A 24141-nucleotide genomic window follows, 5' to 3' on the forward strand; every position below is an offset into this window, starting at 1 on the left:
GCCAATGTTAAGGTGTTTTAAGCGGAGAGCATGTGCACTTAAACATTGTTTAGCAGTGTTACAGTGCCTAGAGACCTAAAGCCAAGAAAAGCGAAGTCAGCACAACAGGAGGTCTGAAGGTAAAAAGTCATGGGAAACCACACCAGTTAAATCATATACCAGGATATTGATATTGCACCCAAAATACTTTGTTCTATTTTGTTTGCCCCTTATTGCTCAGATTAACTGAACTTAGCCTAACTGGCTAAAAATGAATGCCACCAAAACTGAAGTTTTATGTTTTGGACCTGGAAAGAATTTGTGGAACTCACGGTGGTGGCCCTCTGAATGTGGTAACTGCCGTGTGCCCACTACTGGTACCAGAAACCTGGGCATCTTGTTCGACGAACATCTGTCTTTTAAAAAACAGATTAATCATGTGGTAAACATCAGTTTATGGTCAATTAAAATGCTCAGAAAAATCTTCCCCTATCTGTTACATGAATGGAGAGTATCTGCTATCCTGGCACTGGTGATGTCCAAGATAGACTACTGCAGTGCACTGTTCCTTAATTTGGATAAGGGGCTGATTAAAAGACTCCAATTAGTTCAGAATTCCACTGTCGGTGCGATCCTTAATCTCCCGTGATGCATATCAGTCAGAGAGAGTCTCAGGAAATTACATTGGTTACCAGTGGCGCAGCGTATCCAGTTTAAGTCGCTCTGTCTCACTTTTAAGGCAGTTCATGGAACAGGACCACGGTACTTGACTTCCAGACTCCACCTGCATGCACCTAAAAGAAGCCTGAGGTCTTCCCAAGCTCACTTGATACAGGTCCCTCGCACACATAAAGCCAAATGGGGAGACAAAGCTTTTACAATGGCTGCTGCCAGAGGATGGAACTCTCTCCCTCTGAATATTAGACAAGAACCAGGTTATATGAAATTTAGGAAAATGGTAAAAACTTGGCTCTTTCCTCGTTAACTTTTTGGTACATCAAGATCAGGGTGTTAAATTATTTTGGTTTTGTTTTCTTTACTGGATGCTTTTCTATCTTTACTATTCGTTATTTTTTATTCTACTCTTATTTTTTACTACGTGCTTTTTTCCCAGGTCTTCGATGCTCTTTGAGTAGGAACGCGCTTTATAAATCTCTCATTACAATTTACAACATTGAATCCTCTTTTGACAGTTTATTGGGGCTTAATCTTCAGAAAAGGAGCTGACGTTGAAACAGTTTGCACAGTACCCCAACATGCATTGGAGAGGATGATGATCACTCAATAAGTGGTTTAAAACAGTAGAATTCTGATCCAAGGTGCCTGGGCCAATATTTAGTCTAAGCATTATTGGTCCCACTACAAGTTATATGGATCATACTATACACGTTCTACTTTGAATTAGCGTTGGTGGCATGCGTGAATGTAGGAGCTGTGTTTCAGTACAGTTGCCTTAAGAGATCTACCACTCTTCTTCATACTTTAAAGTTGTGGTATGGATCAAATAATGTAAAAACTATGCTTTTACTTCCCTCCCTGAGCGTTGCATGACAGTGCGGTGCTACCAGGGACCGTGTGGCTTAGAGTTGAATAATTTTCACTTATACATAGTTAAAGTTCCACCAGAATACGGGAGCACAAAACAAGTATGTAATCTGCATGGCTGTGAAGTGTGCAACGTATGGAAATCAACACTGATTGTATTAAGTGAAAAAATAAGCAGACATTTCCACAAATATTTTTGACCATTTTAAATATGTACACTTGTTTTATTCACTTATGCCTTTTAAAATATACTTCATTGTTTGGTGGCCACAATAGTTTCAGGTTGATTCAATGCAATTTTAGTCAAATTTGTATATGGAGATTGCTCTATCATTATTTGCACTGAGTTCTGTTTCCTGTATATCAAATGCAATGCGATTTTTGCATCCTGGATATGAAAAAATAGAAACTTAATACACAAAATGTTTTATTTTAGGTTGGTGAGGACAATGTGAATCTGGCCCTTTCATTAGTTGGATTTGAAGCGGACCTGCGGAAGGCAATGGAATATGTGTTTGGGACAACACTTGTTTGCGACAGCCTCGATAATGCCAAGAAAGTAACTTTTGATAAAAATGTGATGACTAAGACAGTCACTCTTGGAGGAGATACTTTTGATCCTCAGGGAACTTTAAGCGGAGGTAAACTCATCACTGTTTTCTCCTATTAGAAATCCTTAGTCGCAAAATGGAGAAGGAAAAAGTGATTGTTAGTGCACTTCTGTATCTATGTAAATCAATAATTTTTAATAGGCTGATCTGTTAATTTGCTACAAATAATCATTTTGGCACATAGTTGGGCAATGATGCGAGTTTCTAGAGGTAGCCTGATTGTGAGTTGGGTGTGACACTTTATTTTTTTTTTATTTTTTTAAACAAGATTTTGAGGTAAGAGTGGGTTACTTACAAAGTTAACAGTGTTAATAAAATATTATCTTTAACTGCCAAATTTTAAGCCCTTGTCAGTTGTAAGGAAATGCCTCCTTGGCATGGTTGCCCCCTGACTTTTTGCCTTTGCTGATGCTATGTTTACAATTGAAAGTGTGCTGAGGCCTGCTAACCAGGCCCCAGCACCAGTGTTCTTTCCCTAACCTGTACTTTTGTATCCACAATTGGCAGACCCTGGCATCCAGATAAGTCCCTTGTAACTGGTACTTCTAGTACCAAGGGCCCTTATGCCAAGGAAGGTCTCTAAGGGCTGCAGCATGTCTTATGCCACCCTGGAGACCTCTCACTCAGCACAGACACACTGCTTGCCAGCTTGTGTGTGCTAGTGAGAACAAAACGAGTAAGTCGACATGGCACTCCCCTCAGGGTGCCATGCCAGCCTCTCACTGCCTATGCAAGTATAGGTCAGTCACCCCTCTAGCAGGCCTTACAGCCCTAAGGCAGGGTGCACTATACCATAGGTGAGGGTACCAGTGCATGAGCATGGTACCCCTACAGTGTCTAAACAAAACCTTAGACATTGTAAGTGCAGGGTAGCCATAAGAGTATATGGTCTGGGAGTTTGTCAAACACGAACTCCACAGCACCATAATGGCTACACTGAAAACTGGGAAGTTTGGTATCAACTTCTCAGCACAATAAATGCACACTGATGCCAGTGTACATTTTATTGCAAAATACACCCCAGAGGGCACCTTAGAGGTGCCCCCTGAAACTTAACCGACTGTCTGTGTAGGCTGACTAGTTCCAGCAGCCTGCCACACTAGAGACATGTTGCTGGCCCCATGGGGAGAGTGCCTTTGTCACTCTGAGGCCAGTAACAAAGCCTGCACTGGGTGGAGATGCTAACACCTCCCCCAGGCAGGAGCTGTAACACCTGGCGGTGAGCCTCAAAGGCTCACCCCTTTGTCACAGCCCAGCAGGGCACTCCAGCTTAGTGGAGTTGCCCGCCCCCTCCGGCCACGGCCCCCACTTTTGGCGGCAAGGCTGGAGGGAACAAAGAAAGCAACAAGGAGGAGTCACTGGCCAGTCAGGACAGCCCCTAAGGTGTCCTGAGCTGAGGTGACTCTGACTTTTAGAAATCCTCCATCTTGCAGATGGAGGATTCCCCCAATAGGGTTAGGATTGTGACCCCCTCCCCTTGGGAGGAGGCACAAAGAGGGTGTACCCACCCTCAGGGCTAGTAGCCATTGGCTACTAACCCCCCAGACCTAAACACGCCCTTAAATTTAGTATTTAAGGGCTACCCTGAACCCTAGAAAATTAGATTCCGGCGACAACAAGAAGAAGGACTGCCCAGCTGAAAACCCCTGCAGAGGAAGACCAGAAGACAACAACTGCCTTGGCTCCAGAAACTCACCGGCCTGTCTCCTGCCTTCCAAAGAACTCTGCTCCAGCGACGCCTTCCAAAGGGACCAGCGACCTCTGAATCCTCTGAGGACTGCCCTGCTTCGACGACGACCAGAAACTCCCGAGGACAGCGGACCTGCTCCAAAAAGACTGCAACTTTGTTTCAAGGAGCAGCTTTAAAGACCCCTGCAACTCCCCGCAAGAAGCGTGAGACTTGCAACACTGCACCCGGCGACCCCGACTCGGCTGGTAGAGAACCAACACCTCAGGGAGGACCCCCGGACTACTCTCCGACTGTGAGTACCAAAACCTGTCCCCCCTGAGCCCCCACAGCGCCGCCTGCAGAGGGAATCCCGAGGCTTCCCCTGACCGCGACTCTCTGAAAACCTAAGTCCCGACGCCTGGAAAAGACCCTGCACCCGCAGCCCCCAGGACCTGAAGGACCGGACTTTCACTGGAGAAGTGACCCCCAGGAGTCCCTCTCCCTTGCCCAAGTGGAGGTTTCCCCGAGGAAGCCCCCCCTTGCCTGCCTGCAGCGCTAAAGAGATCCCTTGATCTCTCATAGACTAACATTGCAAACCCGACGCTTGTTTCTACACTGCACCCGGCCGCCACCGCGCCGCTGAGGGTGAAATTTCTGTGTGGGCTTGTGTCCCCCCCGGTGCCCTACAAAACCCCCCTGGTCTGCCCTCCGAAGACGCGGGTACTTACCTGCAAGCAGACCGGAACCGGGGCACCCCCTTCTCTCCATTCTAGCCTATGCGTTTTGGGCACCACTTTGAACTCTGCACCTGACCGGCCCTGAGCTGCTGGTGTGGTGACTTTGGGGTTGCTCTGAACCCCCAACGGTGGGCTACCTTGGACCAAGAACTGAACCCTGTAAGTGTCTTACTTACCTGGTAAAACTAACAAAAACTTACCTCCCCCAGGAACTGTGAAAATTGCACTAAGTGTCCACTTTTAAAATAGCTATTTGTCAATAACTTGAAAAGTATACATGCAATTGAAATGATTCAAAGTTCCTAATGTACTTACCTGCAATACCTTTCAAACAAGATATTACATGTTAAATTTGAACCTGTGGTTCTTAAAATAAACTAAGAAAAGATATTTTTCTATAACAAAACCTATTGGCTGGATTTGTCTCTGAGTGTGTGTACCTCATTTATTGTCTATGTGTATGTACAACAAATGCTTAACACTACTCCTTGGATAAGCCTACTGCTCGACCACACTACCACAAAATAGAGCATTAGTATTATCTATTTTTACCACTATTTTACCTCTAAGGGGAACCCTTGGACTCTGTGTATGCTATTCCTTACTTTGAAATAGCACACACAGAGCCAACTTCCTACATCAGTAATCTCATACTGTCAATTAATGCTTGTATCAATGCATAAGAATAAATCACCAGCTTTCTTCTTTCTTCAAATAAGCGATGGAGAATTAGCTTAAAAAAAAAAAAATGTTATACTTGCACAGGCAGACTACATGATAGGTTGGCTTCCGGCACAGTTGGCTAGTATCTTGTCTAGCTGCATCAGATGTGATAAGTTCTGCTTATCCCTTCCTGTCTTCAGATTTACAAGTTTAAAGTGAAATTTACTTGTAAACTAGTTGAACTCGCATGTTGTGGTAACTTTCTGCAAACCTATTGATAAAAATAAAAAAAATGGAATGCATACTTCTATCTATTGATTGAGCTCTTATGGAGTCCATTTGCCCATGCAAAACACTGTTCAAAAATAAAACCAAACTTAGCTAAAAATTAGCAGAGAGAGTCCATAGTACGACACAAAAGGACTAATTCTCAACCAATTCTGAAAGTTTGCTCTCCAAAGTTCCATTATTGTTCTGTTTGCAGCAAAGGGCAAGCTGTGGTGTTGCTTATGATTTTATAGATGATAATAGTGAAGATGGAGTAATAACATAGACTGGTGGCGTTGTCATATCAGATCCTGGGTGCAAACTAACGGGGGACATGAATGAATGAAAGAGTATTGGGTGAATATTATGAGTTGACCAACAGTAAGAGGAAAGAAAGTACAGAGGAGGCTCTGACTCCAAGGGAGATTGGCCAAAGTGTTTCGGTCTTATAATAATATAAAAAGATTTTACTTTTATTTATGCCCATCTTTTTAAGTTTCATTTGAAATTGATGTCACCGAAGATATGGATTGATGTCTAGAATATTTGGTTTAGAAGACCTAGGCATCGTTAGCAAAAGGTTCATATAAAGCAGTGTATACTCACTTTCTAAACATTGTGCTTATTAACACACATTGGCAGTAGATTAGATGGTCCAGAACTGTTTACTGCGGGGAGATGCAAATGCGCCTGTGCTACTGGCAAGATAAACAAGCATGTGCAATGCAATAGGTCTAGCATTTGGTCGCGTTAGAGCTATTAACATTGTAAACTTCTAACTGGACTTTTCTTGCTACATAAACTGAAAAGTGATAGTTTCACATAAGGAAGCAGATTCAAAGCACCACACCAAGAGCGTGAAGGTGACTAATCAGAAGAAAGTCAGGTCTGGTTTCGCCTTTGCAAAGTTAAAAAAAAAAATATAAAAAAAAAATGCAATTGCGCTTTGTAAAACCTTGAGTTCGCAAAGGAGCGCTAGGATAAACAACAGAATTAAACTGGAAGTCATGATAAGCACTTGATTACTGCCTAGTTTGATGGCGTTGCCTATAAAATAAAAAGTAGTCCAGAAAACATACGTTCAACATGGAGCCTCGTATGTTTTCAGTAGTTGGCCGGTGCGCTTGAGGAGGGCTAAACACCAGAAAAGGCATGACGGATACACGCCTTTCACTAATGAAATCAAGGGAATTTTAAAAGGCGAAGTGATGGGCGTGGTTAAAAGCCCACAGAGAGATTATAACAGGGGGTCTGACAAATGCGCACTCGACCCTTAGAACAAAGTAGATTTTAATTATGGACTCTGCATGCAATCTTGTTTTACTTTGGTGACCACAGAATGAGATTAATGTTTAGAGTGTATCTCCTGGACTTGGTGGGTTCTTACACCACTTTGGAAACTACTTTTGACAGTCTCATTCATTTTTCACCCTTATAAAGTCATTGTTGTTGAAAAATGGTGCCAAATGATGTATGTCTAATGCATGCATACCTGAAGCTAGTTTGATGCTCTAACCGTTGTTTGGTCAAAGGCCCGAATAATATAAATAATGTTAAAGAATGTGGTGGTCAAGTATTTGCCTCCCGTGAACCCTAATTATGACTTCATTGGAGGAAGTTGATAGACCTTACAAGCTGTATTCTGTCCTTTTTTTTTCTTTTTTTTTTCTGGCACAGTTACACCCTACGTGCAGAATGCCTGAGTAAACATCACAGTGATTACGCATGCTGCTTCATCACTTGTAACTGCCACAGTCCTCTGTTCATTGATTGACAGCTGGACCCTGAACTGCTTGGTAACCTGCTTCTTGGTGTTTTCCATGCACACACTCCACAAAGTCCCACCTCTTTCTGCAGATGTGAAACGTTTTGCATGGCTTGCTGACTTCTGTGATGATTTTACCCCTTTTAATACTTAAGTAATAGATTTTTCAATTTTTTTAAATTACTTTTTATGCAACTCCAATTCGAAGTTTAAGAATAAGATTCTGAGCATCTATCAAGCCTTTGATGCAGTTCCCGTTAGCATTCCTCTTAGTTTTACCAACAGCACCAAAGTCTTGCTTTGAGTATTTTGCACCAATCTCTCTAATTAAAACCGTGATTTTGTTTAACTCTACTAAGTCAGGTTACCTTCTTGATGCCTGTCAAGTCCACATTACCACAAAAAGGCTAGAAACAGTTTGATTATTGGCCCATCTTAACCATGTTCTGTAATCGCTATCTGCAAAGGTGCTGTGCTTCCTAATTGGAAAAACCTCTCAAGTAAATTCCCTTAAAATAAAAAAATAAAACCCTCTGCTGACCCTATGAACCTTACTGAATTTCAGTGCATCTGCATCTTATTCCATCTACCTACCAATATTCTGGAAAAGGAAATCTACAGCGTTTGGATTCTTACTCTCTGGTTCTTCTTTCCATGCTGGCTTCTGCACATGACTGAAGTAGCCATATTTTACATCCTTGATGATGATCACCTTATGTTTGATTAGGGTGGTCTCACAGACCACATACTTATACTGTTGTATTTGAGCATGGGATTTGACCTTATCCCAAACTATTCTTAACAAAATAAATAATTTTGATATTTGAAACTTAGCTCTTCCATGGATCCCTTCATTGCTGTACTACAGAACACCGTTTGCCTGCTCCCTCCTTCAGCTCCTCCCCACCAAAGATTAGTAGATTTCCACCCTGAACCTAGTCTGAGTATCATTGTCTGAACTGCTTTTCAGGGGCACGTGCCCTTTGTGCCTATCTTCAAGCCAGATATCAAGACTCCATATGTTTTCTGTAAGCACTGTTTTTCTAGTTCAGTCTTTCCCCGAATTTGGTTAGGCCAAAGGGAAAAACATAAATGGCTGAATTTCTTACAAAAACTCTGCCCCATACAGTAAATCAAACTTGAGAACCGTCCTGCAAAGTATTGCCCCATCTCCTCAACTCTACACTTAACGTAGTGTACCTCTGAATTGGGTATGGTTAGAAGGGACTTAGCCGAGAGGAGCAGGGTGTTTTGGTGGGTGTAGGGCTTCGCAGGAAATGGAGTCACTCAGTGTTTCTTTGCATTTACCATACTGTCCACACACTTTAGTAATATTGCATTGGTGTGACAGTTCGGTCTATGGGACGAATATTGCAGTAGGTGTCTGTGTTTCTCACAGCTGCGGCATAATGTTTTCAATTCGATTCTTTCCTTTACTTAGGTGCTCGTTCCCAGACTGCATCTGTGCTGTCTAAGCTTCAAGAGTTAAAAGATGTGCAAGAGGAGCTGAAAACCAAGGAAACTGAACTGCAGGCTTTAGAAAGGGAACTGAGTAGTCTAAAAAACACAGTAGAAAAGTAAGTACATGACAGTCGTTTTATGTTTAACTTTCAATGTTTAGAAGGAAGGAGCCTTAAAATCATGAGAAGATATCGATGTAGTGCATTACAAAATCTTTGGATTTTAGAAAAATATTGTTTTTGAATGGAAAATAAAGTTGATGGGTGTGTCAATGTCCTAAAAGCCTATCTGTTTCTGAAATAGCCAAGATGAGTTGGAACAAGTTTTTCTCTCTGTGCCATGAGGCCACATACACACCAAAGGTGCTGCTTGGACGGTGACTGTGACAAAGGGTGTATATAGCATCATCATGCCTTCGTCTTTACTTTTTGTCCCAAAAAAGCCTTACTACTTCAAAAGGTGCTAGTTAAGTGATTAGTTGCACTAACACTTATGTGTAACTACATTTTCATCAAGTTTGAATAATGTGATTTAGGCAGCTTTGTAGAGCCAGAAACTCAATTTTACGGCTGTATAACATGCTACTTGTGGGGCCTGTTGTGAATGTGGGGCCTGTTGTGAATGTGGGGCCTGTTGTGAATGTGGGGCCTGTTGTGAATTTAAGAGAAGCAAGTCTATGCACAAGATTCAGAACCTGCTCACAAATGTGCATTTCCAACCCCTTCCCCAGTCAGGGCCATTCTGCTTTCTATAGTCCAGGAAAATGACTTATAAGCCTTTCTTCAGATCCGGTCTTATCCACAGAAATGAAACCATGAAAGAATAGATATATTTACAAGACGGCGTGGTTATTGTGCCATGGGTGGGGAGGGGGGGTGAGGCAAAATGCTCCTCAGGGGTGATGTCAAAAGAGGCAATCATTAGCAGGGGCCTGTTGAACCCTGGCAGATATGGTTTTAAATACCTCTGAATTCTGTGTAGAGTGAAGTGAGAAAGCGGTAATTGGTCTGACCTTTTGTGCTCCTTAAAAAACTAAAAAAGATACTAAATATTGCAGTTTAAAGCCTGTACTGGCTAAAAAGCCATAGGCTATGAAGGGGCACTAATGATAGTCCTGTACTTTCATTGTGTGTCAGCAAGCCTGACCCTCAGCAGCGGCATAGGGAAAGGCCTTCGACCCTCCCCAGACAACTTTGGAAGATAGAGCCAAGTCTAATAACTCACCAGAATGTCAAAAATAAATGTGTTAACCCACGAGTATTATAGACATTTAAAAGACCCATGTATACAATGTCCTTTGGCTTATTCTGTTACAAAATGTATATAGCATCATCCTTCATTTCTACATTACACTTCCTTTTATGCACATTGTCAGTCATACCTTTTGTCATCAATAACCCCCTGGAAATTGAGGCTGACCTCAAATTGCCAACTCAAGTTAGGAAGTCTAGCAGACAGCCAACGTACCACCCTTCGTCTACTTGATGGTGACACATCTCAGTAATTCAGTCCTTGGAGAATACACGATCATCATTTTTAGTGAGGTCCATAGTCCCTTTTCCCTCATGCATGAACACACAACAAATCCATACTATATATATTTAAAAATGCTTTAATAACTAATGCCCTAATCCAATGCATGTTATATGAATTACTACAAAAATAAATACAGTTGTTATAATTAAATAGACCATTCGACAATATGTAAAAAGTATTGCTACTTATTAGATGGAATTTACATGATGTAACTTAAATCAAAGCGTTGAGAGATTGATCCATCCTACAGAAAAAAACACCATCTTTTCTAACATCTAGTTAAACCGCGCTTTGCACCAAAGCTCACACCTGAGATTTGGACATTGCTTCCAACACCCGTACCTCTGCTGGATACTAAAGTTGTTTTTGATCAGATACTGTGCTTTTGAGAAGGTTGTGTCTTGGCTCCTTTGTTACTTTGAGCTGCGAATAGCCCAGATAAGGCAGGCTGTGCCAGTCTGTGGCCTTCATCTAAAATGTCTGTATCATGTAGATTGCTGTAAACTCCCAAATGAAGTTGAAGCTGTATCTTTTCAAAGATGCCTTTATATCAGATGTAAGTACCCTCCTCCAATTATTATGCAAAGGATTGAGTTGATTAATGATATGAAATGCAAGTATTGGCGTATATTTTCTATTGCATATTTACATTTACTGAAACTTGCACTATGATTAATATTGATACATCTTATATAAGCAATTGATGCACTATCAACCTATAACAAAGCAAATGCATGATAAGCCCAATTAACTAATACGTAAGTAAAACCTGTTTATAAATGAAAACTGCATACAAAGTACAATTATGAACAAATTGCTGTGAGGGGCAGATAAGCAGGAAAATGAGAAGCGTGCACCAGCCCCGAACCCAACTTAAAGATCCAAGCTGCACATGAGGACTGACTAGCCAACCTATCTAATGCAGAGACTAACAAGCACAGTAATGGGAAAAATCATAGAAGGTGCTTTGTCCCACATATGTGCTCCGCAGTCAGTGGTATCAAACACTTCACGCTGTAACTGTAGATGCATTGCTTCATACACATTCTTAAGAAGGCTGCAGGGTACAAGTTTAGTTCAGGCATGTGCACTATTCTTTTCAGCCTACCAGTGGGAGAAAGTCTGCTGCAAGCAGAAAGAAGGGTTCCTTTGTAGAGTGAAGCATGAAGGCTGTGACCTGTTTCACAACATAGGAACCATAACACACCCCTATTAGAGAAGTGAGGAGCACAGCACCTGGAAAACACACGTGTCCTAAAACATGGTGCAAATCCTTTAACTATTGGCCCTACCAGACTAATGGGAGCTCCTGCTTCCTTATTGCTGCTTTCAGCCAACAAATTACAGAGACTGCTTTACAGGGCAAAATAAACAAAATTCCAGCCAATAAACGACAGATTACACGCACTCTGTTCTATCTTTTTGACACACACGAGTGACACATGCAAGCATGCACACAGACACTTAGGCAATTACCTCAACTCTACCTTGTCTCTTCTCGAGTCAGGCTATTAGGTAATAGCAGGCCCATTTCTTCATTCTGCATATCCACATGCGAGGCCTGTTGCTGCACTCACATGTTCAGTCTGACTGACGGTGCATGTGGCTTGCTACAGATCTGAATAATGGTGTTTGGCTGTGTAGCAGGCCCTGCTTATGTTGCCAATCATACTTTGGCTAAGCAATGGGTCTGGTTTTGCGGCATGTAAAGTTCAGTGGTACTATATGTTTATAAAGCCTGTAAAAATACCTTTGCCATGAGCTGGTACAAGAGTGCATTGATTGCAAGGGAAGCTATGGGTGTGCCCATCCTCTTGGTCCCTCTATTTCTTATGTATAAGAATTTGTGTAGGAAAGAGTTCATTTGACGATATCTACTCATTATTACATTTCTTTGTTGATTTTGATGAAATTGAATATTTCTATTATGAAGTGGTGCTTGAATATAAATATTTTTTACATGGAAACACAATGTATTGACAAGTCTTTATAAATGTTGAATGTATATTTATAAATCATGTAACTTTTTCTACTTGTGCGGTGTTGCTATTCTACATTTTTTTTCTTCTTTCAATTGCAGATGAAGAAATTTGTATTAAGTCACATACCACATTGAAAGTTTTCTCAGTGTTGGAGATTGGAAATTGGATGGTGTCCCTTGACCTGCAGGATGTGTACTTCCACATCCCTAGCCTGCTTTCTCATTAGAAGTACTTGCGATTTGTGAAGGGTTCACACACTACCAATTAGTGGTACTACCCTTTGGTTTGTCATCAGCACTTGACGTTTCACGAAGGAGATGGCAGTGTTTGCAGGCCATACCAGACAGGCATCCCCATTTTCCCATAACTGGATGACTGTCTTCTCAAAGCCAGTTCACTGTAGATGGTGTGCCTCCTGCAGTCGAAGGCATCTCTGTTGTTTTGGCCTTGGGTGTTTGATTAACGAGCCCAACAACTCCAGTTCACAGGGTTGTTGTTGGAAATCACCCTCCTTTTTACCCTCAGATTCTGAGACATCCTGGAGATGGTTCCATTCTCCCACCAAGGCACGAAAGTCCCAGTCCTATGAGTCTTGCAAAATCCTGGTTCTCTTGGTTTCCTGTATTCTAGTCACAACTCACATTGGCACATGAGGGCCTTGCTCTCATGCCTCTGCAGGCAGTGACTCCCAGATGGGGAGAACTTGTTGAGCTCCATCATGATGTCCCCCAGCGTTGTGGCAGAAGTGGCTTGATGGGGGAGCAAGGCAAAACCTGAAACATGAGATGGCCTTCACAGCTCCTCCGGCTGTGACAACGGTACTGACAGGTGGCTCCACCCTGGGGTGAAAAGCTCATTTGGGGGATTTGGAGATCAGGGGCCTCATCTCTGGAGAAGCAGGTGCTTCACATCAACCTGTCAGAACTGTGAACAATTTGACTGGCACGCCAAGCCTTCCTCCTCCATCAAATGTTGCTCTGTCCTGATCTTGATGGACAATATGACTGCGATGTGGAACGTCAACAAGCAAGGGAGAATAGAGTCTAATCATCTTTGCCAAAATTGTTGAATATAATTCTGGGCTTATTGCCAGGGCATATGGCTTATCGCCAATCACCTAGCGGGGTCTCTAAATGTCAAAGCTGAAAGCCTGAACCTCTGTTATCCTGCCAGTCACAAGGGGCGTCTTCTATTGGAGGTAGTCCAGGACATCTTCAATCTGTGGAGCACTCCTCAGTTGGTCTTATTTGCCTTCTCGAAAAATGTTCATTACCAGCAGTTTTGCTCCTTCCAGTATCTGTTGAGAGGAGCCTTGGCAAACGTTTTTCAGTTGAAGTGAAACTTTCAGCTGCATTACTTGTTCCCCCATACCTGGATTCATCGAGTTCCAAGAAAGAGTCACCAAGACCATGGCCAAGGCATTCTCATTGCACCGGATTGGCAGGGAAGGGTGTAGTACTCAGACTTTCTGTGCTTCTCTGTGTCCCCCGCTTCTTCTTCCATTCAGGCTGGACCTACTCTCCCAGTCAAGGGGGCTAGTTCTGCACCCCTATCTGAGACCTCCAACTTCATGCTTGGAGATTGTGCTTGAACAAATGACCTCCTTTGAGCTGCCTAGGCGGTGTTGATACCTTTGCAGGTCAAGTTATCCAAAGTGCTGTAGTTTGCTCTTTCTGTGGTTCAGATGAATGTGTCATTGGAACTGTGAAGGACTATCTAGCAGCCTTGTCTGCTTTCTTCTCTGCTGACTTAACCATCCTTGTTTAAGTCCCCTTTTGTCATGCATTTTCTTAAGGTCCTGACTACTGTTTTTCATCCTACCCCCTTTGGGGTTCTTCAGTGCGACTTGAATTTGCTTCTGATATTTTTTATGGTGACTCCTTTTGATCCCCTGCATAGTTTATACCCTTTCCATGTTGATCCTCATAACAGTTTTTTTGGTTGCCATCACGTCTGCCAGAGGGGTCAGTGAGGTGCAGGCCCTTAGCTGTCGCCCTCCGTTCACTACCTTCCCAGACAAGTTAGTGTTGCGAACCAAGGCTGGTTTACTTCCCAAAGTGATCACTCCCTTTCACCTTGACAAATCTCTTACCTTTCTAACCTTCTACTCCCCACCTTAGCCTACGAAGGAGGAGGAATGGTTGCACTGGTTGGGTCCTAGGCGGGCGATTAACTGCTCCCTGGACTGCCCCAAGAAATACCAGTCAAACCACCAGCTCTCAGTGGGCTCTTCGTTAGCCAAGAAGGAGGGAGATGGTACAGGAGACGACCTGATACCGAAGGATTATCCTCTGCATTAAGACCTGCTACGCCCCTGCCAAAAAAGCAGCCATCCGACAGGATCAGAACCCATTCCACAAGGGGGAAGTCCACCACTTACGCACTCTGGGTGTCTCAATTGCAGTTATCTGTAAAGCTGCAACATGGGCTTCCCTGCGCACCTCTGCATAGCGTTACTGCCTTGGTGCAGAGGGGTAGACACCTCTCTAGACCAGTCTTGCAGGATTTCCTGGTCTGAATCATCCATCAACCTGCCTTAGCGGCAGGGTATTGCTGTGAAATCTGTTAAACATATGAGGAATCTGCTGGTAGAAGCATCCATCAGAAAAAAAGTAACTGTGCTATCTTTGTGATAGATGGTCTATCTACCTGCAGGTTCCTCACAGGCCCACCTGCATCAGTTTGATGGATGACTTATAGGAAAAGTTAATACGATTCCACCTCAATTGTTTAGTATTGCTATTCATCGATGTCTGTACACCTTCTCGCCTCCGTGGCTTGGAAAAAATAGAAAGGAGCTGATGTTGATACTCAGGGGGTGAACTTTATGGCATTGGTGGCATCATCTGATGCCACTTCTGGCACTGTCTGAGTCAACACTCTCTGCCTGCGACTTTGTTACTTTGAAGTTTCATGATTCTGCCTGACCCCTGAGGATTGTTCTACAGCTGAGGAATCTGCAGGTAGGATATCCACCAGAAAGCTAGTTACCACAAGTAAGTAACTTATTTTTAAAAAACATTACTGAGAATCCTATACGGCCTACTGAGAAATCTTCACCTGTGAAAGTAGAGCACTGGCTTTCAGAGTGTATTTGACTAATAGAAACATATAGTTCAGTGGTGTTTTGCACTTATCCTTCCCTCTTAATATCTTAATAGTTGGTTGGCCCAACCAAGCACAACAAAAATGTTAATAATAATAAAGAATGTTCTTCAGGCCTGGCTGAGACTAAATGAGCCATGCCTCAGATTATTTTTTAAATGGATGTTATTTACTGTGCAGGTTGTTTATCTTTGACAGAGCCAAGCTGACAGCGTATCTACCTAGAAAATGTTTCTCCAAGTGCTGTGAAACCCTTCTACTCTTCCAGGGTGTCAGTCTGGAATTAAACTTGGGAAACCATTTTGGGTGACACCAAAGGGTAGAAATGGTTGCACCTGCCACACTACTTTCCTTTTCTGCATCATGGGGTGATCTTGCCCAGCTTCAAATCTCGTGCTGAAGAAGTTCAGCCCTACGGGTGGGAGATGCATTTCATGTATCCAGTGGTGGACTCCAATGATGGTGTACAGCGTTAATGCCAGATAACTGGCAAAATATATTTCCAGCTTTGCCACATGATAATGAGTTGATAGCAATTGTGATTTTGTCTCTAGTATTTTAGCTTTGAGGTCAAAGTGGCATATATTACTAATCAGCAAGATACCAGTAATCCCTGCATCAACTGGTTGAGAAGACAATATAATAAATGTTAGAAGTCAAGGCAAGAGACTTGCCGCATGTGTTACCAAATACATTTGGTACTAATTGGCAAATGTCTTTTGTCATTGTAGTTTAGATTTTAAAATGTTACCTGACTAGTGTTGTTGCAAATATAGTTGTCTCACTGTTGATTGTATTTTAAAGGTATAAATGCAATACCTCTAGCTCAAAAGCAAAGTGTTGTAAAATAGACAAGAAATAATTATTTCTAAGCATTCTAAAATACATTAGAATGAAGACACTGGCAGGCTACCTGGATAGAGACTTGACCTTGAGATAGAATGAAGTGCAGATTAAAATTAACAAGCAAATAAGAGAAAAGGGTGTTGAATCCTGTGAAGTTTATAAATTGTTTTCAACTTTATCTGATTGGTGCAATATGCTGGTTCGTAAGGTTATCGTGACACTCACAGGTTTTGCTTGAAGGAAATCTGTTCTCATATCTATAACTACTGTACAAAAAGAAACAATTGGATAATTATTTTTTTTTTTTTAGATATCGTCAGCTAAAGCAACAATGGGAAATGAAGTCTGAAGAAGTTGAATTACTACAGACTAAATTGCAACAAAGTTCTTATCACAAGCAACAGGAGGAACTTGAGACACTCAAAAAAACTATTGGTAACATGAGTGTATTATTGCATTGTTGAATGTTTAAAGCTTGCATCTTATGGACTTTAATCTTATGGAATTTTAAAACTAAAGATGGGCCAGTTAAAAGAAAAGTGGCTTTCTGGGAGTTCATATTTAAACGTAAGGCAGATTCACCGGGATAATTAGTAAATCACAAAACATTTGATTTGGTGCAACTTTGATTCTTTACATTTCTAGAATCTGATATAGCTGTTATAAGCTATTCCATCAGCTTCTTGAACTTTAAACTACAGCTTCACCCGTTGTGCAAGAATCCTTACTTTGTGGTTGATTGTGAAAGATGATGCACCACAATGTATAAGTGGATTGGAATAAACTAGTGTGCCCGGTTTGCGTCACAATATCTATTTAAGTGGATTGGAACTAAATAATGTACCTTCTTATTACTGTGCTTTGCACTAGCTGCACCAGAGCCTATTTTTATACAAGAAAGCAAATGGCTTCCAGCAAACTTTTGAGGAGCTGGACTGGAAGCAGACCTTTATGGAGTCTAACCTTTTATTGTTTTCTGGTTACAAAACGTCATGCTCTGTCCAATAGTGTTTTTCAAAAGTCCCATTAAATTAAACTTATAAATAATCAAATGAAACTTTCTGATTTCAGAGGAAAGTGAAGAAACACTGAAGAAAACAAAAGAGGTTCAAAAAAAGGCAGAGGAAAAATATAAAGTGTTGGAGAATAAGATGAAAAATGCTGAAGCTGAGCGAGAGAGAGAACTGAAGGAAGCTCAGCAAAAAGTTGATGCTGCAAAGAAAAAAGCAGATGCCTTCAACAAAAAGTTTAAGGAAAAGCAGCAGGTATAGATATAAATAAATGTGAAAGCTGAGTGTCAAATCAAAGTGGACCAAGTGTGTGAACCAAGTGTGACTTAAAAAGGTCTGTTCTTTTTCTTTAGTTCTCTCTGTTTTAATGTATCCTGCTGTATGGGCTAAAAGTCTTAGATTGATCTTGAGACTGAAATCCTGTGAGAAAATGCCTCTTTTTGAGTGGTCAGCTCCATTTTTTTTGGCTGAATTTTATTGCTGGTCTTTAAACTGCACATTGGGGCACTGCTGTCCAGTGCTAAGTGTATGTGCTCTGGCCCTTAAACATGAAGGAATTGCCTAATTCTTGATTGTCATATTTAACTCTCCTATAAGGCCATAGTATATGATGGAGAAACTACTCCCGTAGCATGGAAAGTTTAAATGTCACCTGTGGACTCCAGCACTCCTGCCATCCACTAGTGTGACAAGTGAAAACATAGATTTAGGCCTCTGTGTAGCCTGATAGCAACTTAAACCCAAATGTACAGACCTGTCAAAATCACTCTATGGACAGGTAGGAGAACCTGATTTTATATATTCAATAAGCCAGCCCTAAGTGTACCTTGCTGGCCCCCAAGGTGGAGTGCATAATAGGAGTGGAACATGTTTGACCTTTAGAAATGGCATGTTCTCTCCATCGTGATTAGGCCCAAAACGACTTTGCCACTGGTCTGGCTGATCTTTATCTTTTGGCCTGTAGCATCAAAGTAATACATTCAGAGATTTAATTTTTATAATTTATAAAAATCCAATGTAGTGGTTGGCACCAAAAGCAGTTGGAGGAAAGCTCCTCCCAGAACCAGCTTTGAGTAATCCGAGAACAGGACTGCTCATTACCCCGGACACAAAACTGGGTTGAGTACACAGGCTCTCTGCACAAGGCCAAAAGGGTTGATCCATTTTTGATTTTGAGATTGAGGAGCACTGTGGGATTGTTTGCAGAAGGGTAAACAGGAACTGTTGATAGCATGGGTAGGGTTACCTCTGGGGACTTATACCACATTGCCTAGGAAGTACACAGAAGTCGCTCCCTCACAAGCTAGTGCCAGGCATAAATGTGGCACCTACCCAACACTTTCTGGACCTCCAGAAGAGGGCCTGACCTGTTGTCTGTGACCTGAGGGAAGCCCTGAAGGACTGCACCTGCTTATTCTTGTAACCTGGACTAAGAAGTAGTCTCAAGGATCATTTGGTTGACTTTTGTGGCTACAGGGAGACCAGAATCTCCAAGAGGCATTTTCCCTGAAGTGGCTTCTAGACCAGTAGCAACTGGGCCTTGACTGTACCCTCTTATGGCCTCTGCCAGGCACCCTGTGAGCCTTTAAGTGCCTCCCTTTGGGTCTTAAATGTGTACTTCTGTGGTTGTTTGTGCTCCCAAAAAAGTTTTGAAACTTTGTGAGGTACCTGGCTACTGAGGTTACCACCAAGATTGTGAAATCAGTACATTTACCTTTTATGTTTTCTTTTCTTTTACCCATAGGGTAAACTATTAACTCTTAAAACAATCCTTTTCCAAGTAAGGTCCTGTTCTGTACTGTAGGAAGTTGGCTCTGTATGTGCTATTTCAAAGTAAGGAATAGCATGCACAGAGTCCAAGGGTTCCCCTTAGAGGTAAGATAGTGGCAAAAAGAGATAATACTAATGCTCTATTTTGTGGTAGTGTGGTCGAGCAGTAGGCTTATCAAAGGAGTAGTGTTAAGCATTTGTTGTAAATACACACAGGCAATAAATGAGGAACACACACTCAGAGACAATTCCATCCAATAGGTTTTTGTATAGAAAAATATATTTTCTTAGTTTATTTTAAGAACCACAGGTTCAAATTCTACATGTAATATCTCATTTGAAAGGTATTGCAGGTAAGTACTTTAGGAATGTTGAATAATCACAGTAGCATATATACTTTTTACATAAAACACATTTAGCTGTTTTAAAAGTGGACACAGTGCAATTTTCACAGTTCCTGGGGGAGGTAAAGTATTGTTAGGTTTTGCAGGTAAGTACACCACCTACGGGGTTAAGATTGGGGTCCAAGGTAGCCCACCGTTGGGGGTTCAGAGCAACCCCAAAGTCACCACACCAGCAGCCCAGGGCCGGTCAGGTGCAGAGTTCAAAGTGGTGCCCAACACGCATAGGCTTCAATGGAGAGAAGGGGGTGCCCCGGTTCCAGTCTGCCAGCAGGTAAGTACCCGTGTCTTCGGAGGGCAGACCAGGGGGGGTTTTGTAGGGCACCGGGTGGGACACAAGTCCACACAAAAAGTACACCCTCAGCAGCGCGGGGGCGGCCGGGTGCAGTGTGCAAACAAGCGTTGGGTTTCCAATGGGAGACCAAGGGGTCTCTTCAGCGGTGCAGGCAGGCGGGGGGGGGGGATCCTCGGGGTAGCCACCACCTGGGCAAGGGAGAGGGCCTCCTGGGGGTCACTCCTGCACTGGAGTTCCGATCCTTCAGGTGCTGGGGGCTGCGGGTGCAGGGTCTTTTCCAGCCGTTGGGATTTTAGAGTCAGGCAGTCGCGGTCAGGGGGAGCCTCGGGATTCCCTCTGCAGGCGTCGCTGTGGGGGCTCAGAGGGGACAACTTTGGTTACTCACGGTCTCGGAGTCGCCGGAGGGTCCTCCCTGAGGTGTTGGTTCTTCACCAGTCGAGTCGGGGTCGCCGGGTGCAGTGTTGCAAGTCTCACGCTTCTTGCGGGGATTGCAGGGGTCTTTAAATCTGCTCCTCTGAAACAAAGTTGCAGTCTTTTTGGAACAGGGCGGCTGTCCTCTGGAGTTTCTAGTCTTTCTTGAAGCAGGGCAGTCCTCTGAGGATTCAGAGGTCGCTGGTCCTTGGGAAAGCGTCGCTGGAGCAGGTTTCTTTAGAAGGCAGGAGACAGGCTGGTAGGACTGGGGCCAAAGCAGTTGGTGTCTTCTTTCTTCTTCTGCAGGGGTTTTCAGCTCAGCAGTCCTCTTCTTGTAAGTTGCAGGAATCTAAATTCTTAGGTTCAGGGAAGCCCTTAAATACTAAATTTAAGGGCGTGTTTAGGTCTGGGGGGGTTAGTAGACAATGGCTACTAGCCCTGAGGGTGGGTACACCCTCTGTGCCTCCTCCCAAGGGGAGGGGGTCACATTCCTATCCCTATTGGGGGAATCCTCCATCTGCAAGATGGAGGATTTCTAAAAGTTAGTCACCTCAGCTCAGGACACCTTAGGGGCTGTCCTGACTGGACAGTGACTCCTCCTTGTTTTTCTCATTATCTCTCCTGGACTTGCTGCCAAAAGTGGGGGCTGGGTCCAGGGGGCGGGCATCTCCACTAGCTGGAGTGTCTTGGGCCATTGTAACACGAAGCTTGAGCCTTTAAAGCTCACTGCTAGGTGTTACAGTTCCTGCAGGGGGGGAGGTGTGAAGCACCTCCACCCAGAGCAGGCTTTGTTTCTGTCCCCAGAGCACAAAGGCTCTCACTGCATGGGGTCAGAAACTCGTCTCTCAGCAGCAGGCTGGCAGAGACCAGTCAGTCCTGCACTGAACAATTGGGTAAAATACAGGGGGCATCTCTAAGATGCCCTCTGTGTGCATTTTTTAATAAATCCAACACTGGCATCAGTGTGGGTTTATTATTCTGAGAAGTTTGATACCAAACTTCCCAGTATTCAGTGTAGCCATTATGGAGCTGTGGAGTTCGTTTTTGACAGACTCCCAGACCATATATTCTTATGGCTACTCTGCACTTACAATGTCTAAGGTTTTGCTTAGACACTGTAGGGGCATAGTGCTCATGCACCTATGCCCTCACCTGTGGTATAGTGCACCCTGCCTTAGGGCTGTAAGGCCTGCTAGAGGGGTGACTTACCTATGCCATAGGCAGTGTGAGGTTGGCATGGCACCCTGAGGGGAGTGCCATGTCGACTTAGTCTTTTTATCCCTACTAGCACACACAAGCTGGCAAGCAGTGTGTCTGTGCTGAGTGAGGGGTCCCCAGGGTGGCATAAGATATGCTGCAGCCCTTATAGACCTTCCCTGGCATCAGGGCCCTTGGTACCAGTGGTACCAGTTACAAGGGACTTACCTAGGTGCCAGGGTTGTGCCAATTGTGGAAACAATGGTACAGGTTAGGGAAAGAACACTGGTGCTGGGGCCTGGTTAGCAGGCCTCAGCACACTTTCAATTCAAAACATAGCATCAGCAAAGGCAAAAAGTCAGGGGGTAACCATGCCAAGGAGGCATTTCCTTACACACATCTCATCACCCTGAGCAATAAAATCATTTACTTCAACTTAAACCTCTATATTGCACCACTATTAACAACATTTAATGCGGTCCACCATTGTGGACCGTGGATGAACTTTAAAAATAACTAATACTAGATAGAACTCTTAGCAGCTCAACCAGTAAACCTATTTATGTCATCAACCTAATGCTAATCCCTACTTCTTGAGCTTTCAACTCTTTTATAGTTAAATGCTGAATGTATGGAGACTATGCTCTAACTATTCTTAAATGTAAAAACCCAATCAAATTTTCGGAAACGTAGACTCATCAAGTGCTGCAGGCAGTTGAAAACAGATCTTAACCTGTGTAACATGAAAAACCAATTGTAGTTTGGCCTAAGGGGCTTCATTTAACATATCGACACAAGTACATGGGTATGATTATGGACTCCATACTCTCAGACCCCCAAATTGCCAAGTGACAAAAGCCATCTTGGAGGAATTGATGTTAGCTCCACTTTTTCAAATGGCTGCGTATACATAACATGATTTTCTGCTTATTGTGATTATCTGGAGGGCTAGTCTTTTTGCAACTGATAAGCAAAATTCATATCTGAACCTGCAAGAAGTTGCACTCAGCTAGTAGCCCCCAGCTTTTACCATATATAGGTTATTTTACAAAAATATGAAATAACAGCAATATAGATTATATTTACCAAGAATTATTGCATTACCAAGCAAAGACACGTGAAATTGAATGGATTGGTTAGTATTTGTAATATTATGGACAATTGAGAGAAGATTAATTGTAGACTTTAACTGTATGGAAGTACAGATTCATGTTATAAAATGTTAAATTTTATTTTCACAGGAGGTTGAAGCTTTAGTTTTGGAACTGGACGAGCTAAAAAGAGAACAGACTACCTATAAAACGCAAATTGAAGCTGTGGACACAGCTATTAAGGCGTACCAGGAACAGATTGAGATTATGACAGCCGATGTGTTGAAGAATAAGGTGAGAATCAAGCCAAAGCTGTCCTGACTACAGATTTCTGCAAAGCAGAGGTGCATTTGTAGTCTGTGATTTATATAGTGGTTTCAGAATACAGGATTACACCCAAAGCGCTGTCCAGTACTTATCAGTTTTTTTTTTTTTTTTTACAACTGTTACTAGAGTGACTGGAGAATGTCTGTCTGCCCTATGTGGGGAGCATTAGTTGTCAAGCTTGAGGGTGCTTTAGTCCTGTGACTGTCAATTTGTTGTTACACTTAGGCATGCAAGTGATACTGAAGTGTGTATGAGTTAGTGACATTTGCTGGTTTCTACCATATTAACTAAAGGCTGTAACATTGGTTGTTGACTTGGATGCCAATCTATTACAATGAAACAACCACATATGACACTTTCCACACATCTACTAAATGGGAACTCACTACATTACCAGAAATATTACAGCACAAGTAAGTGTGTGTAGGTATAGATTTTTTTTTTTTAAGTGCACATAACAGCTAACAGTGTAATAGTGGTCAGTAATACCACCATGGGACTCTGGTGACATCATAGACCACAAGGCCAAGTAGGTTGTAAATGTTTCCACAACCCCCCGAGATGGTGGTATTTGACCATTTAATTCTTTACATGTTGTTTTTTGGGGTACTTGGCTCAAAACATTAGTTTTCTTCAAAGTGCAGCAAGCAGTGGGCACAGTGGGTCTGCTGTTTCCCTTTTTTGACTGGCCTTTTTTTCAACTTTGTGTTGAAGATTTTCAAGTTTTCAAATCCTGGTGCATCAAGGATGTCATTGAAGAAGATCCGGTTTAAGCCCTGCGTTTGTCATAGGGCGATGTCCGTGAATGATCTGCACTTCTTGTCTTTGGTGCCTGGAGCACGACCACGCCCCAAAATCATTCTCAGAGTGTCAAGCCAAGCGTCTAAAAACTTCAAGAAAGCGGTCCCTGAAGCTGATGGAGTCCCAAGTCGAGGTTCCGGTCGAGAGGAAGGTCCGGTACCAGTCGCAGAGTCCTCCATGTTGTCCAATCCCGATAGAGTGAACCAAGGCACAAGAAGAAAAGCATAAAGTAGAAGCGTTCTTCGGCTTCTCCTCATCCGTCAGCCGGATGCTCCCAGCGCCGCCCATGCCCACTGGCAGTGCCATCCCCTTTCTCACTGCTGACTCCGACATGGAGCCAGATGGGCATTGTACGACTCGGACGCTGGCAGGAGCCTAGCCTCCTATGTTGAATTCTGAGCCCCTTTTATTATGGGCTACTTAAGGTGACGAATAGGGAGAGGCTGAGGCCAGCGGACTGGAAACTTATCCAGATAATGGCATGCTTTCTTCTCTTACCTTGGCTACGGAGGAGGGAGCTTCCTATTCCATGGTGGTAAGAGAAGAGCAGCTGAGGTCTTGGACCTTGAGTTGCCTTCAGTGGCAGCCAGGATTAACCTCTGGACAGAGGTTCTTCAGTCTGGAACTCGTGTAGGAAGCCGGCTCTGTATCTACAATACCAAAATGAGGTAT

At 43.0% G+C, this 24141-nt stretch overlaps 1 protein-coding gene across 1 annotated transcript in view; it reads left to right on the top strand.

Annotated features, from left to right (window-relative positions):
- Positions 1-24141, top strand: part of SMC2 (structural maintenance of chromosomes 2) — a 348380-nt gene that overhangs the window by 186235 nt on the left and 138004 nt on the right. The window contains exons 15-19 of the mRNA XM_069238504.1: positions 1961-2165; positions 8678-8813; positions 16477-16601; positions 17238-17431; positions 22492-22635. Coding sequence (XP_069094605.1) covers positions 1961-2165; positions 8678-8813; positions 16477-16601; positions 17238-17431; positions 22492-22635 — 804 coding nt within the window. The remainder of the gene's footprint in view (positions 1-1960; positions 2166-8677; positions 8814-16476; positions 16602-17237; positions 17432-22491; positions 22636-24141) is intronic.

This window comes from Pleurodeles waltl, chromosome 1_2, assembly GCF_031143425.1.
Source record: "Pleurodeles waltl isolate 20211129_DDA chromosome 1_2, aPleWal1.hap1.20221129, whole genome shotgun sequence".
Classification (NCBI taxonomy): Eukaryota; Metazoa; Chordata; class Amphibia; order Caudata; family Salamandridae; genus Pleurodeles; species Pleurodeles waltl.